The sequence below is a fragment of the Carcharhinus amblyrhynchos genome, chromosome 3, assembly GCF_965287045.1.
Source record: "Carcharhinus amblyrhynchos chromosome 3, sCarAmb.v2.hapA, whole genome shotgun sequence".
Classification (NCBI taxonomy): Eukaryota; Metazoa; Chordata; class Chondrichthyes; order Carcharhiniformes; family Carcharhinidae; genus Carcharhinus; species Carcharhinus amblyrhynchos.
This window is the reverse complement of record NC_137326.1, coordinates 100,786,953-100,803,584: the sequence shown is the minus strand read 5'-3', so window position 1 is coordinate 100,803,584 and position 16,632 is coordinate 100,786,953. Positions and strand designations below refer to the sequence as shown.

Below are 16,632 nucleotides of genomic sequence, written 5' to 3'. Positions count from 1 at the left end.
AGGCGGGTAAGTGGAACTGAACCACAAGATCAGCCATGATCTTATTGAATGGCGGGGCACGCTCGTGGGACTAGGTGGCCTACTCCTGCTCTTATTTCTTATGTTCTACTTGTGGAGTTCAAGTGCAAAAATGGTTTCCAGTGCAAAACAAATCCATAACATTATCGGCAAATCTCTTGAACCTTCAAAATTACTCATACTGCAAAGGACACCATCAACTTGCAATGATCCTCATTGCAAAGAGTCTAGCTACATATTCTGTAGCATGAACTTGATGGCACAATGAAATCCAGAACATTACCAAGATATCAAAAGTACATAAAATTGAGTCACCCTAGAAATTACTTTTTAAGAGACTCCAGGACACAGAAATTTGTGTGCAATATATAAATATTCTACACAATGACTGTTACAAGTAGAATTCTGCTCAGTTACATTGCTTTCTCAAAACACAAATGTGCTCTTACCTCCAAACAGTCATTGAATAAGAATAAAGTGACTTGTTCACCTCGGTCACACAAGTCATCATCTAGCACAATAGTTTCCACTCGCTGGACAAGATGGCGATGAGATGATAGCAGGTTGGCCTAAAGGACCAAATTTCTTATGGTGAAAAAGGTTCATCTTCAAAACATTGCATTTTTTTTTAAAAAAAGTGTTTTACAATTTCTAGGTGTAAAGTATTACATGACCATTTCTTTCAAGTATTAGAAGGGGACAAACTGGAGGAATAAAGAACAAACTTCAAGTCATTTTGTGAATTGGCTCATCAGGTTATGGCGATTTTGAAATGATTAACATCCATGAAAATACATATAACTGCAACGTCAGTGGGAATAGTATACATATAAGCTTTGTCCATGATCCCTGGAGCTACTGTTATAAAATCCTATCAGACACCATCAATGTGTTTTCTTAAATGAGGAAAGTTAGAAGCGTAACTGATAGTATCCCAAATACTTCAGTGTACACTACCCCACAGCACCAGCCCCCAAAAAGATGCACCTGCACAAACGTGTAAGCAGCTTATGCACTTACAGGACAACCATCAACTTCATAGACAACATCAAAGATTTGTCGTTGACCTTCAGTTTTCCTTTTGTCTTCATTGATGTGTCTAAAAACGATGACAATACACAAAACAAAACGAAGATCAAAAAATTTGCATGATGGAATTATGATTAGTTATAAAAAAAAGGGACAGAAATGTTAATATTTTGACTAAGTGGAGAATTTATTTTATTTATTTTAATATTGAGACAAGTCTGTTCATAATTTGGAACACTGATCAAAACAGGCAGTGTTTTTTCATATGCTCCACGTGGTATTGTTTTATTTAGCACCTTCTGATTAGCAAGTAGTCTTCAAATTGAACCCATCATTGTGGGATATTTTAAACCTTAAGGTTTAAAGGTTTAAGGTTAGACCTAACTACTATCACAAATTCCAAAATAAAGAGTTTCTTCAAAACCAAAATATAGCCAGTTTCTATTTTCTGCAGAAAGCACTTAATCATTTCCATACACAGCATCATCAATGGTCAGCACACTTTTAGTAAAATACACCCCTTGCCTGAATGACTGCAGCTCCAACAACACTCAAAGCTTGAGTGACAAAGTAGGACAAGGACAGCAGATACATAAGAACATATGAGGAGAGACTGAGGGATTTAGGGTTGTTTTCGTTGGAAAGAAGGCGGCTAAGAGGGGATCTTATTGAAACATATAAGATGATTAGAGGTTTAGATAGGGTGGATAGTGATGGCCTTTTTCCTCGGATGGAGAAAGCTAGCACGAGGGGGCATGGCTTTAAATTAAGGGGGGGTAGCTACAGGACGGATGTCAGGGGTAGGTTCTTTACCCAGCGGGTGGTGAAGGATTGGAATGCCCTGCCTGCTGCAGTTGTAAATGCGTCTAGTTTGGGGGCGTTTAAGAGATCTCTGGATAGGTTTATGGACGAAAAGGGATTGGTATAGGCTAGTGGGTCATTGTTTTTGTAACTGGTCGGCGCAACATCGTGGGCCGAAGGGCCTGTTCTGCGCTGTAATGTTCTACGTTCTATAAGAAATAGGAGCAGGAGTAGGCCATCTAGCCCTTCGAGCCTGCCCCGCCATTCAATAAGATCATGGCTGATCTGTCGTGGCTCAGTTCCACATTCCCGCCCTCTCCCCATAACCCTTAATCCCCTCTCTTATCAAAAACCCATCAACCCGCGTCTTAAAAATATTTAGCGAGGCAGCCTCCACCACCTCAACGGGCAGAGAATTCCAGAGATTCACCACCCTTTGAGTGAAGAAGTTCCTCCTCAACTCCGTTCTAAACGCCCCCCCCCCCCCTTTATCTTGAGGCTGTGCCACGTAGTCCTACTGTCTATTTTGAGCAGGAAGACTCTCTCCACCTCTATCCTATCCATCCCATTCATCATTTTATACGTCTCAATGAGATCTCCCCTCATTCTTCTAAACTCTAACGAGTACAAGCCTAGTTTATTCAGCCTCTCCTCATAGCTCAATCCCCTCAACTCCAGTATCAGCCTAGTAAACCTCCTCTGCACTCCCTCCAAGGCCAAAATATCTTTGCCCAGGTGCGGCGCCCAAAACTGCACTCAGTACTCCAGCTGCGGCCTCACCAATGCCCTATACAGCTGCAGCAAGACCTCCCTACTTTTATATTCAATCCCCCTCGCTATGAAGGCCAGCATCCCAGTCACCTTCCTGACCACCTGCTGCACCTGCAGGCTGGGTTTTTGCGACTCACGCACAAGGACCCCGAGGTCCCTCTGCACCGTCGCCTGCTGCAGTTTTTCGCCACGTAACTAATAGTCCTTCCTACCATTATTCCTACCAAAGTGCACCACCTCACACTTGCCAACATTAAATTCCATTTGCCATTTCCTGGCCCATTCGCCCAGCCTATCTAGATCCTTCTGCAGACTCTCCACACCCTCCGCACAATTTGCCGTTCCACCAATCTTGGTGTCATCAGCAAATTTCGACACCCTACACTCAGTTCCCTCCTCCAGATCATCTATATAAATGGTAAAAAGCTGAGGACCCAGCACCGACCCCTGGGGCACTCCACTAGTCACCATCCGCCAATCCGAATAGCACCCGTTGACCCCCACTCTCTGCCTCCTATTTGACAACCAATCCTCTATCCACACCAACACCCTGCCCCCAACTCCATGTCCCTCGACCTTCTGCAATAACCTCTTGTGAGGTACTTTGTCAAACGCCTTCTGAAAATCCAGAAAGACCACATCCACCGGCTCTCCTCTATCCACCGCCCTAGACACATCTTCATAGAACTCCAGTAAATTTGTCAGACACGACTTCCCTTTAATGAAACCATGCTGCGTCTGCTCTATCAAGCGATTGCCTTCAAGATGCCTCGCAATTTCCTCCTTAATGACGGATTCTAACATTTTACCTACCACAGACGTTAAACTAACCGGCCTATAATTCCCCGCCTTTTGCCTGGCACCCTTCTTAAACAACGGCGTAACATTAGCCGTTTTCCAATCTTCCGGCACTTCCCTGGAATCCAGCGACGTCTGGAAAATAACCACCAAGGCATCCACTATCACCTCCGCCATTTCTTTCAGAACCCTTGGATGCATTCCATCCGGTCCTGGGGACTTGTCCACAATCAGCCCCTCCAGTCTGTCGAGCACCACCTCTCTAGTAACATGGGACCATCACCTGGAAGTTCCCCTCCAAGCTACTTACCATCTCACTCGGTCAAAACCCTGGAGCTCCCAATCAGCATCTACACCACATGCATTGCAACGGTACAACAAGGCAGCTCACCACCTTCTCAATAGCAATTAGATGGGTAATAAATGTTGGCCTAGTCAGCAAAGACCACAGCTATTGAATGAAAAATAATATCAGCAAAGCTGATACGCACATTAAATAATCAACATTTTATCAATTCCTTCTTTAAGTTATCAAATGGTCTCAGGAAGTGTGGCTCTCATCTCAAACGTCCACAGCTTAAATGTTGTCATTGCTTTTTGGATCAGGCATTGGAACAGGCCATATCTGTCTACTGAGTGGATACTATTCCAAATGGTACTCCTGAACAGATTAACTAATTATGCACTTCATTCCTGATGATGGCACTGTGTCAACCAAATTGGTTATAAAGAATTTGGAGCGTAAAAAAAAATCTAACAGCGTTTCATATACCACCCATTTTGCACATTACATGAATTTGAATATTGAATTGAAACGCTGTCCTGATCAATTGACTACCAATGTATTAAGCCCCAAAGATATGTATAAGAACCCAAAACTTACGTCATGACTTCCTTTAGTAACTCAATAGCATTTTCCAAACTGACTTTATCAGGGTTGTCATCTGCAGTATGCTTCTTAAGGTCTAAACAAAAGATAAATTGGAGTTAAACCACGTGGCCATTTACAATTGTGAATTTAAAATTCAACTGATATCATAGAAGTATCTCAGGCTAAGACATACTTAGCCACATTTGTCTTTCCCACAAAATATAACTCACACTTTGAGAATTGAGATTTAAAGGTCTCAAGCCTTTTCTGTGGCTTTAAAAAGTGTGCGCATTAACAATTTTCAAATTTAATCTCTTCCGTGATATCCACACATTGCAAAATTATTTCTCAATGCAAGCATACAAGACTGCAAGATGAAATGTGGTCTTTTTTGATCTAATTATACATGGATTTTGGTACAGATATGGGGTGAGACGCTTCCAAAAAATTTTAATTGTCGAATTCACATACAAACTGAAGTAAATCCCACTGGTTCTTTCAGTGGGATGTTCAAAATGAATCTCCCACACGTTGTGCATTACAGAGTGCCCTTGTGTGAATCTTATTAAAAATCATAGAGCCAGGCAATTCCTGTTGGAGAAGCTGGCAGCATTGCATTGAGCAGGCCAATGCGCACAGGTCAATCTGTCAGCGCCAAGATCCATGCATGTGCAGTAGCCCGCGTTCCAGCCTCCTGACCACAGGCCAACCCTGCATTGCTGATTGTGCAACACCCACTACCATCCCCCCAAACCATCTGTTCACTGCCCCTTCCCCCACACCCCCCACCCATGCCCAGCCCCAATCACTGACCTCCCTTCGAGTGCAGAGTGGTAGGAGGACTCCCCACTACCAATGATTGCATCCTCCAGAGGCCCCACCCCCTTGGCATATCCAATGCCTGGTACAGGCAAGTAGTCTCACAACAGCAGGTTAAAGTCCAACAGGTTTATTTGGTAGCATGAGCTTTCAGAGCATTGCCCCTTCATCAGGTGGCCCTGGTGGGCAGTGACAGCACCTTGGGCATTGCCACTACCTGTTGAGCAGTGTCAGGGGACCAAGCTGACACTGCCAAGCTGGAAATGCCTAGGGAACACTCCCTTAATCCAGATCTCGGGGGGGCAGGGGGGGGGGTGTGTGTGTGTGTGTGTGTGGTGGTGGTGGTTGTTCTTCATGCCAGTTCCCTGCAAGTGGACAGCTATTGTAAATCCTGCTTGAGTGAAACACACTTGGCAGGGATGGAGGGGCTCTAGCGGGCCTGGAAACTTCAATAATGGATCCACTAATTAGATTAAAGTCATAATTTAACTAAATCATAAAGCTCCACAATGATTTCTGGCATGGAGTTGACAGCGCCAGAAACTTCGAGACCGTGGCTCACTGTGCTGCTAAAGCGGGCAGGAGCGGGTGGGCGGAGAGAGAAATCAAACCCACAACGTTAAAATAATTTAAAATCTACATTATGTGCACTCCTAAATGTTCAAACTTTGCGACAGTCTCAGTACCATTCAATAGCAAGGCAACACTTGGCAATCTCTGTACAGGACGAATAAGCAGCTCAGCCAGGGTCTGGCGACCACATTCAGGTTTAGCTTGATTAATCTGTAAAAAGAATGAAAGTAATAACATTTTTAAATTTCTCATTATGATTTGATGAGAGTAACAAGTCAAAATTTTAAAAGCTAAAAGCTTCATCACCAACGCACATGGTCTGCTGTGCTGTGAAGTTCTTCACAGTTCTGCTGTTCAGATACATGAAGCAAAAGTAAATGTTTTCCTTTGCAACAGCAGAGAAACATCTTTTCAGAGGAAGGAAAATTGATTTGTTCAATGAAACTTTTCATTCCAGCCATGGTCACCAAGCAACCATTTTAAGAGATTAAAACAGCAAATACTGGAATACCCAGCAAATCTGGCAGTATTGCAGAGGGAAAAACAAAGTTAACATTTTGAGTCCATTATTAGTCTTGTTCAGAGCTTTATTTCAGATTTCCAGCACCTGCAGAATTTTGCTTTTTTTAAAAACCATTTTAAGAGGCTTGCCAGGTAAAACTCTTGTATGTTGATTTTTTTTAAAAAAAATAAGCATTACTTTTACAGCAGTTTTAAGTGTGGATAAGTACGTGAACTGGTCAATTCAAATCCTAATTGAATTCACTGACAATGGTTTCAGGCAAATACAAGGCATCTGCACTTTTCAGAAAGAGAATTAGAAAATCAGGATGTACAAATGCTTCTAATAAATCCCATACCTTCAAGAAGGCATGAAATCTTGGCTTTTGTCTTTCACACTTCCCAATAGTCTCTTTGCTCATTTCAAAAAAGTTCACAAATGGTGGATAGGTCTTCACCAAGTCCTTTGACTGAAAAAGAAGTTGTCAATTTCAATCCATTGCATAAATATAAATCAAATAGCAATCTGTTATTTTGTTCTGTGGCTCATGGGAGCTAAAGCCTTCAAGAATGTTTTGTAATCTTGTAATTAAATACTTAAGGACTCCTTAGTGACATAAACCTTCACAGATTTTTAGGCTAATGAATCCTTCAGAATTTAACTAAGTTTATCATAAACCCAGTTTGTCCAGATTGTAGCTCCAAGAGAAACCATTTAATGCAGGAAATCAAGAGTAGTTAAAGTAGTAATGGATAAGGACGAAAAGTAGTTATGGACGAAAAGGGATTGGTTTAGGTTAGTGGGTCATTGTTTTGTAACTGGTCGGTGCAACATCGTGGGCCGAAGGGCCTGTTCTGCGCTGTAATGTTCTATGTTCTATGACATTATCAGCAAAGTCAGCACATATTGCATGGGACAGCAGTGGTGAAATGCTGCTTGAACTACTGCAATTTATGCAAGTACATCCAAAGAATGCCAATTGAAGAGGGAATTCCAGGACTTTGACCAGCAACAATGAAGGAATGGAAATATTTTTCTAAGTCAAGATGCAGTATGACTTGGAAGCGAACTTGGTGTTCCCATGCACTCGCTGCCCCTCTTCTAGCTGGTAGAGATCATGGGTTTGGTGGGGGGGGGGGGGGGGGGGGGGGGTGTTCTGTTGAAGAACCCTTGAGTGATTGCAGTCCAATCCTGTAGATGGTACACTTGATGCACTTATGATGGAGGAATGCATGATTGATATTGTGGGTGGATTGCCAATCAAGCAATCTATTCTGCCTTGGATGGTGTTGTGCTTCCCCAGACAGCACAAGGGGAAATTTTTCCATCATACTCTTGTCTTGTATCTTATGGGTGTGGGAAGAGTAACATGAATCATTCCCAGCACAATATGTACCTCTGATCTATTTTGTAATGTGATTGGTAAATTTAGGTTACTGGCCAGCAGTTTCAAGGGGGTGGTTCATTGCCAAAGAGCGATTAAGGCCGAGTATTAAAACTGTTGGTTTGGCCAGTGACACATCCCATCAAAAAAAAGTTATACCTTTGCATGCCAAGGAGGAACACAGACTCTCCCTTGACAGAGGGAGGTCAGCCAACACAAATGTTATTTGCCATTTAGCCAGAGCTTGAATTTTATTGCCTTCCTGATACATGCAAGCACAGATTGCTCCATCATCTGAGAAGCTACGAATGGTACTGAATAATGCAATTATCAGTAAACATATCCACTTTTGACCTTATGGAGGGAAAGTCATTGAAGAAGCAGCTGAAGATCATTGGGAATGTCCAGAGAACTTCTGCAGTGATATTCTGTGGCTGAAAACCACAAATCACCTACCCTGTGCTAGGTACGACCGTAAAAAGTCTGACAACGACCATAGCCAGGGGAGTGCTTTCCCCACCCCAATTCCCTCTGACATCAATTTTATGATAACTCCTGGCCAAGTATGGTTACTCATACCTTAACTTTGTCATTGAGCTCTTAGTCCATATTTGGACAAGCAGTAATAAGGTCTGAAGCAGAGTGCTCCTGGCAGAATTCAAACTAAGTATTGGTGATCAGGCTGCTGCTGAGCAAGTGCTGCTAACAGAACCCAATGACATCTTAAATAATTATGTGTTGGAATTTGGCCATGTTGGATTTGTCCCACTTTTTGTGGATCAGCAGCAAGCCCTAGGACACTGATGGTGGAGGATTCAGCAATGGTAACACTATTAAATGTCATTGAGCAATGCTTAGGTTTCTTCATTTAAATGGGTAATACCTAGCACTTTTGCAATATGAAACATTTACTTACCATTTAACAACCCATGGCCTGAACTTTGTCCATATCTTGCTACATATGGGCAGAGACTGATTTAGTATCAGAGTCATGATGAATGATGAACATTGTACAATTAATAGCAAACATCTCCATTTCTGAACTTTTGACGGAACAACGGTCATTGATGAAGCACCTGAAAATGGTTGTGTTTAGGACATGATCCTGAGGAACTCTTGCAGTAAAGCCCCAGGACTGGGACAATTAACTCCAACCACCACAGCCATCATCTTTTGGATTAGGTATGACTCCATCTACTGGTGAACTTTCCTCCTTATGCCTATTGATTCCAGTTTTGTTTGGGCCCCTTAATGCTATATTCTGTCCAATACTACCTTGATGTAAAGGGCAGTCACCTCACTTCTGGCATTCAGCTTGTTTGGACCAAGAGTGCAATGAGGTAAAGAGCATAGTGGACCTGGTAGAACCCAAACTGAGCAATGAGCAGATTATTGCTGAGTAAATCCCACTTGATAACACCATCAATGACATCTTCCCTCCCTTTGCTGATGGCCAAGTGCAGACTGACAGAACGCTAATTCATTGGGTTGGATTTATCCTGCTTTTTGTGGGCAGGACACCTGGGTAGATGCTGGCATTGTTGCTGCACTACAACAGCTTCACTAGTGGCGTGGCTAATTCCGCAGCACAGGTTTTCAGTACTATTACCCGAATGTTGTCAGGGCCCATAGTCTTTGCAGCATTCAGTGCCTTCAGCATTTCTTGTATCACATAGATATTACTTGTACTGCAGTCATCAAATTTAGTTGTCAAATGTGTATTTTTTTCCCTCTTTCCTTCCCTCCACCCTTGTACACAATTTCATCCAGAAATGATGAAATTGACATACTAATTACGGAGTAGGCCACTTGATCCCTCAAGCTTGCTGGCAACTGATCCAATCGTAACCTCAACCCCTCATTCCTATCAACCTCCAATAATTTTTCACCTCCTTGTTACCCAATAATTTATCTAGCTCTGCCTTAAAAACATTTAAAGACTCTGCTTCCACAGCCTTGTCAGGAAACAGATCTTGCATTTAAACGTTGTATACAAATACAAGATATTCAAGTTTCCCCTCAGCTCACCAAATCTCCACACTCTGTTGAGGTGGTAATAATGAAAAAGCATCCCATTCCCAATGGTCAGCCATCTCAAATTGACAAAATCAAAAATCCTTTCATCAATATAACAGGAGATGAAATAAAACCCACAAAGTTTAAAGACTTCAATCTGTCTTTAAAGAAATCTTCAACTTTTTCTCCAGAAGACACTGATTTGTCTTAAATGTCAAACAAATAGCCCAGAGACATGCAACATATCACACTGCCAGCTGTGCTTCATAGAGAAGACCTTGCTAGCTAGCATTAACAAAATCCTGTCCCCACTCAAGTGGAACAGCAGTCAAACTTGGTAACTTTTCCCCTACCCTAGACAAGTGGCACTGGGCCAATCCCCTGCTGAAGTCAAATAGCACAGATGTGGCTTCAAAGGAATGCCAGTTCATTCCCTTGCCTACTAGGCCACCTCTGTTTACTTGAAAAACTTTAATACTTACATATTTTTGTATTATGCCACCTATACTGTGGTGTTCTGACCAGTTCAAAATAAGTTCTTCAAGATCTGTCTATGGAAAGAAACAAAATAAAATGCCATTCAGAAGTGTTATAAAGCAGTTACATTAAATATCTCAGTAGTCATGTGCCAATGTGACATTGATATTATAGCGTCCTCAACATAGAATCACTCTTTTCCAACAAGGGCAGCTTCAATGTGAGCTGTACAGAAACAAGCATTGTAGAGTATTCAAGATTCAAACTGGAGAGTGAAAAATTATCGTAGTGCCAGTGATTTCAAACATTTGTGCCAGATGTCAGAATCTGAATCAGGATTAAATATTGGTGATTTTAGAAAACCCCTTGATAAAAGACTGCACAAATGGCTACAAAAATACGGTTGAAATCATAGTATGAGGAGGTTGTTTCTTGATTGGGTAAAGAATGGATTACAATGCCTTAGATAGATAAATGGAAGCTTTGAGGGTGGGTCTTTACTGTAAGTTTGTAAGATAGAAGCTTACAAAGATTGCCTCATGACAGAGGTCACCTGACTACAGAAAGTCAAATAGCGCATGTAAATCAGATTGTTTGCATTTCAAACCCAAACAATCACTAATAGCACCCTGTTGCTGCTGTTTGTTTTTGCCAATGATCTGAAAAGTGATTTCGGAGGCACTGCAACTCTGAGAATGATTACATGGTGAAAGAACTTTACATAATAGATTAGAGATAAATCTAGCTCCAGTAGGGAAAATGGGCTTCTGTATGTCATATCTTTTGATAAGATGAAAGTAGGACAGATACAGCTTTGTCCAACTCTGCAAATGATGCATAAAATATGCCTTATCTGATGGGATGGATTACGCAAAAAAAATCAGTGCTTTGCAGGATCACTTTTTGATAGGGTAAAATTAAAGAATGAAGGGGCTCATGTAGCCAGTTTTGAATTCTGCCCAACAAGCTTGGTAACTTAACACTAAAAGAGGGCGCAGGTTGTTATACTTGGAAGGTGGTGCAAGATGCTCACATCTGTAGATAATGGCATTTGTGATGACTGTGGATAAATTAGTCTCCAAGGCTAACTGGGGGTCAGGTTTTATAAACAGTTACGCTTTAAACTCTTTAATTTCAAGACAGAATGGCGTTTGGGGCTGGAGAATAGCTAATTAGCATTCAACTTGGGTACAAGAGCACATGATTAATTTTGTCTCAGTGATGGGCTCTGCGAGGAAAGAGTCTGTAGCAAGCCACTACAGTATTGCATACAGGGTTTTTCTAGACTGGCAGGCAACCCTACAACTTACACGAGGTGGAAAAAGTGCTGACTTTATTATTCAACAATGAGAATGTAGATGGGAGCTCAAGCTCAAAATGAAGACATCAAGTTTGAGAGGGTTTAAACAATGCTGGAAAATACACCTAACTTTAGCTAGAGGGTATCTCCAGGATAACCCTCACCAAGAAAATCAGTCAGGGAACTAGAAGTCATTTGACAGTAAAATATGGCCATCAGGAGCACAAAATAACTCTGGACTGGTTCCAGGGGAATAAAGGCGTCCACTGAACTACAAAGTGCAACTGTGGCAGGGGAGTTTTGGTCAGTTTAAGTCGTTAAATATGGAAACCTTCCCATAGCTTAGAGTGTTAGTTGCCAACTGAAGTTTAGTTATACTAAAAGTCTTGAAATCTAGACATGATCACAAGAACAGAAGAACTAGAAGCAGAAGTAGCCCATCTAGCCCCTCGAGCCTGCTCCGCCATTCAATGAGATCATGGCTGATCTTTTTGTGGACTCAGCTCCACTTATCTGCCCGCTCACCATAACCCTTAATTCTTCTACTTTTCAAAGTGATTTATCCTTGCCTTAAAAGCATTCAATGAGGTAGTCTCAACTGCTTCACTGGGCAGAGAATTCCATAGATTCACAACTGTGCGTGAAGAAGTTCATCCCCAATTCAGTCCTAATTCTGCTCCCTTTTGAGGCCAAACCCCTTAGTTCTAGTTTCACCTGCCAGTGGAAACAACTTCCTTGCTTCTATCTTATCTATTCCCTTAATAATCTTATAATGCTTCTATAAGATCTTCCCCTCATTCTTCTGAATTCCAAAGAGTTTTGCCCCAGTCTACTCACTCTCGCCTCATAAGCCAATCCTCTCAACTCCAGGATCAACCCAGTAAATCTCCTCTGCACCCGCTCTAGTGCCAGTATATCCTTTCTCAAGTAAGTAGACCAAAACTGTACACGGTATTCAAGGTGTAGCTTCATCAGCACTTTGTACAGCTGCAACATAACCTTGTTTTTAAACTCCATCCCTCAAGCAACGAAGGACAGAATTCCATTTGTCTTCTTAATTACCTGCTGCACCTGCAAACCAACTTTGAGATTCATGCACAAGGACACCCAGGTCCCTCTGCACAGCAACATGCTGCAATTTTTACCATTTAAAATAATAGTTTACTTTGCTATTATTCCTACCAAAATGGATGACCACATATTTACCAACATAGCCTGATTGGTCAAGGGTCTGGCAGATGTAGTAGTCTATATCCCTTTGCAGACCTGCAACATCTTCTGCACACTTTGCTCTGCCACTCATCTTAGTGTCATCTGCTAATTTTGACAGGCTACACTTGACTCCCAACTCCAAATCACCTATGTAAATCGTAAACAATTTTAGTTCAAACACTGGAAAATCAAAATATCTTGCTAAAGATTATTGATCTCCAAAGGAATTGTAGCACACGCTTCAGTTTGAAGACTAGCAAAATTAGCACCAGAAGTTCTGAAAATTATAAAACAAAATTTTACTGAGCAACATACAGCATATTAAGGGAAATGACCAAATTGCTTGAGTTTAAGAAGAATCTCAGGAATGGTGGATAGAGTTTAGGGAACAAAATCCAAAACAGTGGCTCCATGGTTAGCACTGCTGCCTCAGTACCCGGGACAGGTTCAATTTGGACCACTGTCTGCACAGAATTTGCACATTCTCCCTAAGTCTGCATGGGTTTCCTCTGGGTGCCCCGGTTTCCTCCCACAATTCGAAGATATGCAGATTAGGTTGACTGGGCATGCTAAATTGTCCGTTAGTGTCCCAAGATGTGGAGGTTAGATGCTCTGAGAGTTGATGCAGACTTGATGGCCCAATGGCCTACTTTTGACTTATAGGGATTCTATGATTCTAACTTAGAACCTTGGCCAGCAAGGTAGATCAACTAAAGATCAGAGATGCATCAACAAGTATAGAGGTGCATAGATATTAGAGGGTCGTAGGTCTAGAGAAACTTATAGTAGAAAGGGCAAAGCCCCATTGGTAATGTGGATACATGAATAGGCTCAAGGTCAAAGATGACATTATGGTTAAGAGTCCATGGTTCAGTGTATTGACAATTGATAGGGTATGACAGAGTCAGCTTCAAAGACTGAAAGCAAGGACTTCACTTTTCCCAATGCTCAACTGAAGGAAATAAAAATAAAATGCTGGAAAACCTCAGCATGTCTGTTAGCATCTGTGGAGATAGAGAGAGTTAACATTGAACCCTGAAGAATCATAAACTTAAAACGTTAACCTTCTTTTGCTCTCCACAGATGCTGCCAGACCTACTGAGCCTGGCATCATTTTCTATTTTTATTTCAGATGTTCAGGATTCACAACATTTTGCTTTTACTTAATTGTAGAAAATGTTTGTTCATCCAGTACTGGATGCCAGCAACTGAGGCACAGCTGAAGTCAAGAGATGGAAGTGAGGTAGAGCTGAGTACTGTCAGTGCACGTGAAAACTAATGCTGTGTTTTCAGATGTCACTAATGGATAGGACAGGGATGGGAAACTGGAGTATGTCACAGATAGACCCTCAGGAGACATGGGTAACTGTGAAAGTCGGAAGTGAAGCCTTTTTAGGTGATTCTCTGGCTAGAAGTAAAATGGTTAGAACGATCCACAAAAGTGCTGTCCCAGTTAGCTGAATGACAGTGGAAAAGCACTGGAGAAGGAAGGGTAGTCAAACACTGCAGTCAGGTTGAGACTTTTATCATCATGAAAAGATGTAATCTGTGACTCGATAAAAGCAATGGGAAGCAAAAAAAAAGAGAAATTGGGTGGTCAGCAGTTTGCTGAGAAGGTGTTTAAGGGAGCAAGATCAAATCCAGTGGACAAATGTATACTGCACCAGGGGAGGTCGGAGAAAAATTAGTGAGCAAGTTCAGGGGTAAGGTAGGGGATAACTATGAGGACCTATAGTCTGCTGGGCTACAATGGTCAAAGTAGCTGCTCAAGTGGTCTCAATTAGGAGGATCAAGGAGGATAGGAAGAAAATGAACTCAAGGGTATGATTGAGGTGGAGGGGCTGAGATAAAAAAAGTAGTGAAGATACCTTAGACCAACTTTATTAAATAAAAAACAACAACATTTGCAGGGGCTGTAGAAAGCAATGATTATAAATGAGAAGTGAGAGGAGTAGAACAAGGTGTGATGTTCAGAGGAGGAAGTGCCAGAGAGCAGGTGCGCTAACAGATCCATTGGCAGAGTCCACAGGATCAACAGTGGGGTTTTGGGCAAAGAGACTGGCAAAATTGGGTCCCTGTGGATATGCTAGATAGCAAGGTTGGCATGAGAGCAAGATGGAGCTGTTGAGGTTGCCATTGATGAATGCTGCAATAGCTCCTTGGAAAATGGCAAGGGACACGGAAAAGCTGCAGGTTTATTCAAGGAGACTCGAGGAAAGATTGGTTCAAGTGGGCCTTTATTCATTAGAGTTTAGAAATATGAAATGAGATCCGATTGAAATGTATAAAATTGTAACAGTGCTGGACAGAGTAGATGCAGGGAGGATACCTTCCCTGGCTGAGGAATCTAGAAACAAGGGACACAATCTCAAGGTACAGGGTAGACCATTTAGTACTGAGATGAGGAAAAATTTCTTCTCTAAGGATAGTGAACTTGTGGAATTCTCTACTACAGAAGGCTGGAGGCCACATCACAATTTAGTCAAGAAAGAGATAGATTGTTTTTTAAATTTTAATGGCATGAATGAGTATGATGAAAAAGCAGGAACATGGCATTGAGATAGAGGGTCAGCCAAGATCATATTGAATGGAGGAACAGACTTGAAAGGCCTACTCCTAGTTTCTATGACCAGCTCAGGAATGACAGCAGGAGAATAGAAAGGCTGAAGGGTTAATGGGGAGTGCAGTGAAAAACAAGCACCCAAGAAAAGGAGAAATGAGTGGAGGCACAACAGGAGGAAGAGATAAACAAAGAACATCCCAGCACGGGAAACAGGCCCTTCGGCCCAACGAGCCCACGCCGCCAATCTAGATGGATTAAAGAGAAAAGTGTAAACAAAAGGGGTGTGGCACGAGAGGGGGCTTGGGAATTGAAACTGATGGACTATATCTATAGCAGTGGTCAAAATGCATAGGTGAACAGACAGAAAAATACATAGACATCAGTAAGCATAAAATCTAGTAATAAAATGGGAGACAAAAAACATTTGGAGGGACTCAAACATACCATGGTAGGATAAAGTTGACATAGATAGGGTGGGAGTTGGGACAGAGCATCAAACTATTGTCCAAGTTCAAGACAGGTGCGGCAGAGGACTGCAATCCAAAAGCTCTTGGAAGCATACAGAATCAAATGAAGCACTAACAGAGGTACTTGTGTGCAAAGATAGGTCCAGGAACTGTGAAGAATCAGTCATGGGCAGAAAAATAATGGCAAATGATCAAAGTGTACTTGAGCCTTGGCAAATGAATCTGTGGCCAGGAACAAATTGCAGCCGAAATTGCAAAACAGTAGAACCCAGCAGTCCAATCACATGCTCTGCAGGGAACAGTGGTGGGGGAAAGGGATGTAAACTGATCAGTTATTTTAAGCTGGTGATATTTTAACTGAAAAAATTGGAAACAGCAGCTGAGTTATATAGTTTGGTGTTCAAAGTCCAAGGATTAGGAAGTAAAATCTCAGCAACACTATAGGTATGAAAACCAGAAGCAAATAAAGAGCTCCTTGGCAGTAGCTCGCCCAGGAGCCATCTCAACACGAGGCCCACCAAACCGCCCTCAAAATGCTGCCCCATTCCAAGCTCCCAATTACAATTGCGGCCTTAACATTTCAGTTACTGCCTTCCAGGTAAGTTGCTTTACTTTTATTCTCTCTCTCTTACCCAACCCCAGCCCCCCACTAAACCACACATTCTCAACCCTCTGAAGAATTTTTTTTCTTCCAAAAACCCATTCAGCCATGTATCACTGACTCTCAACCACGTCCCTTAATCACACACGAGACTGAACATAAAATCTGATTTCAAGAAGCTTATTTCAATTTCTGGAAATTAAGGTCAACAGAATCACAATAGCAGTGATTGAAATGTTCGAAGTGTCTTCACAGGTACGCCTGAAGAGTAATAGACTTAAAAGATTTTTAGTCCATGAACATTCATGTCTACTCACCGGCTACAATGCATGTTTGAAAATGAAAGATGACAAACAGCAGAAGAAAAAGACCTGTGTGCTGCCCACCACTTGAAAATTGCAAATGGCACATATACTTTAAAATGAAAATG

At 41.9% G+C, this 16,632-nt stretch overlaps 1 protein-coding gene across 1 annotated transcript in view; it reads right to left on the bottom strand.

The window, feature by feature from the left end:
- Positions 1-16,632, bottom strand: part of ect2 (epithelial cell transforming 2) — a 66,957-nt gene that overhangs the window by 23,932 nt on the left and 26,393 nt on the right. Inside the window, exons 13-18 of the mRNA XM_080186443.1 lie at positions 10,065-10,133; positions 6,541-6,651; positions 5,794-5,890; positions 4,301-4,382; positions 1,039-1,117; positions 468-587 (exon numbers count right to left, since the gene is read on the bottom strand). Coding sequence (XP_080042569.1) covers positions 468-587; positions 1,039-1,117; positions 4,301-4,382; positions 5,794-5,890; positions 6,541-6,651; positions 10,065-10,133 — 558 coding nt within the window. The remainder of the gene's footprint in view (positions 1-467; positions 588-1,038; positions 1,118-4,300; positions 4,383-5,793; positions 5,891-6,540; positions 6,652-10,064; positions 10,134-16,632) is intronic.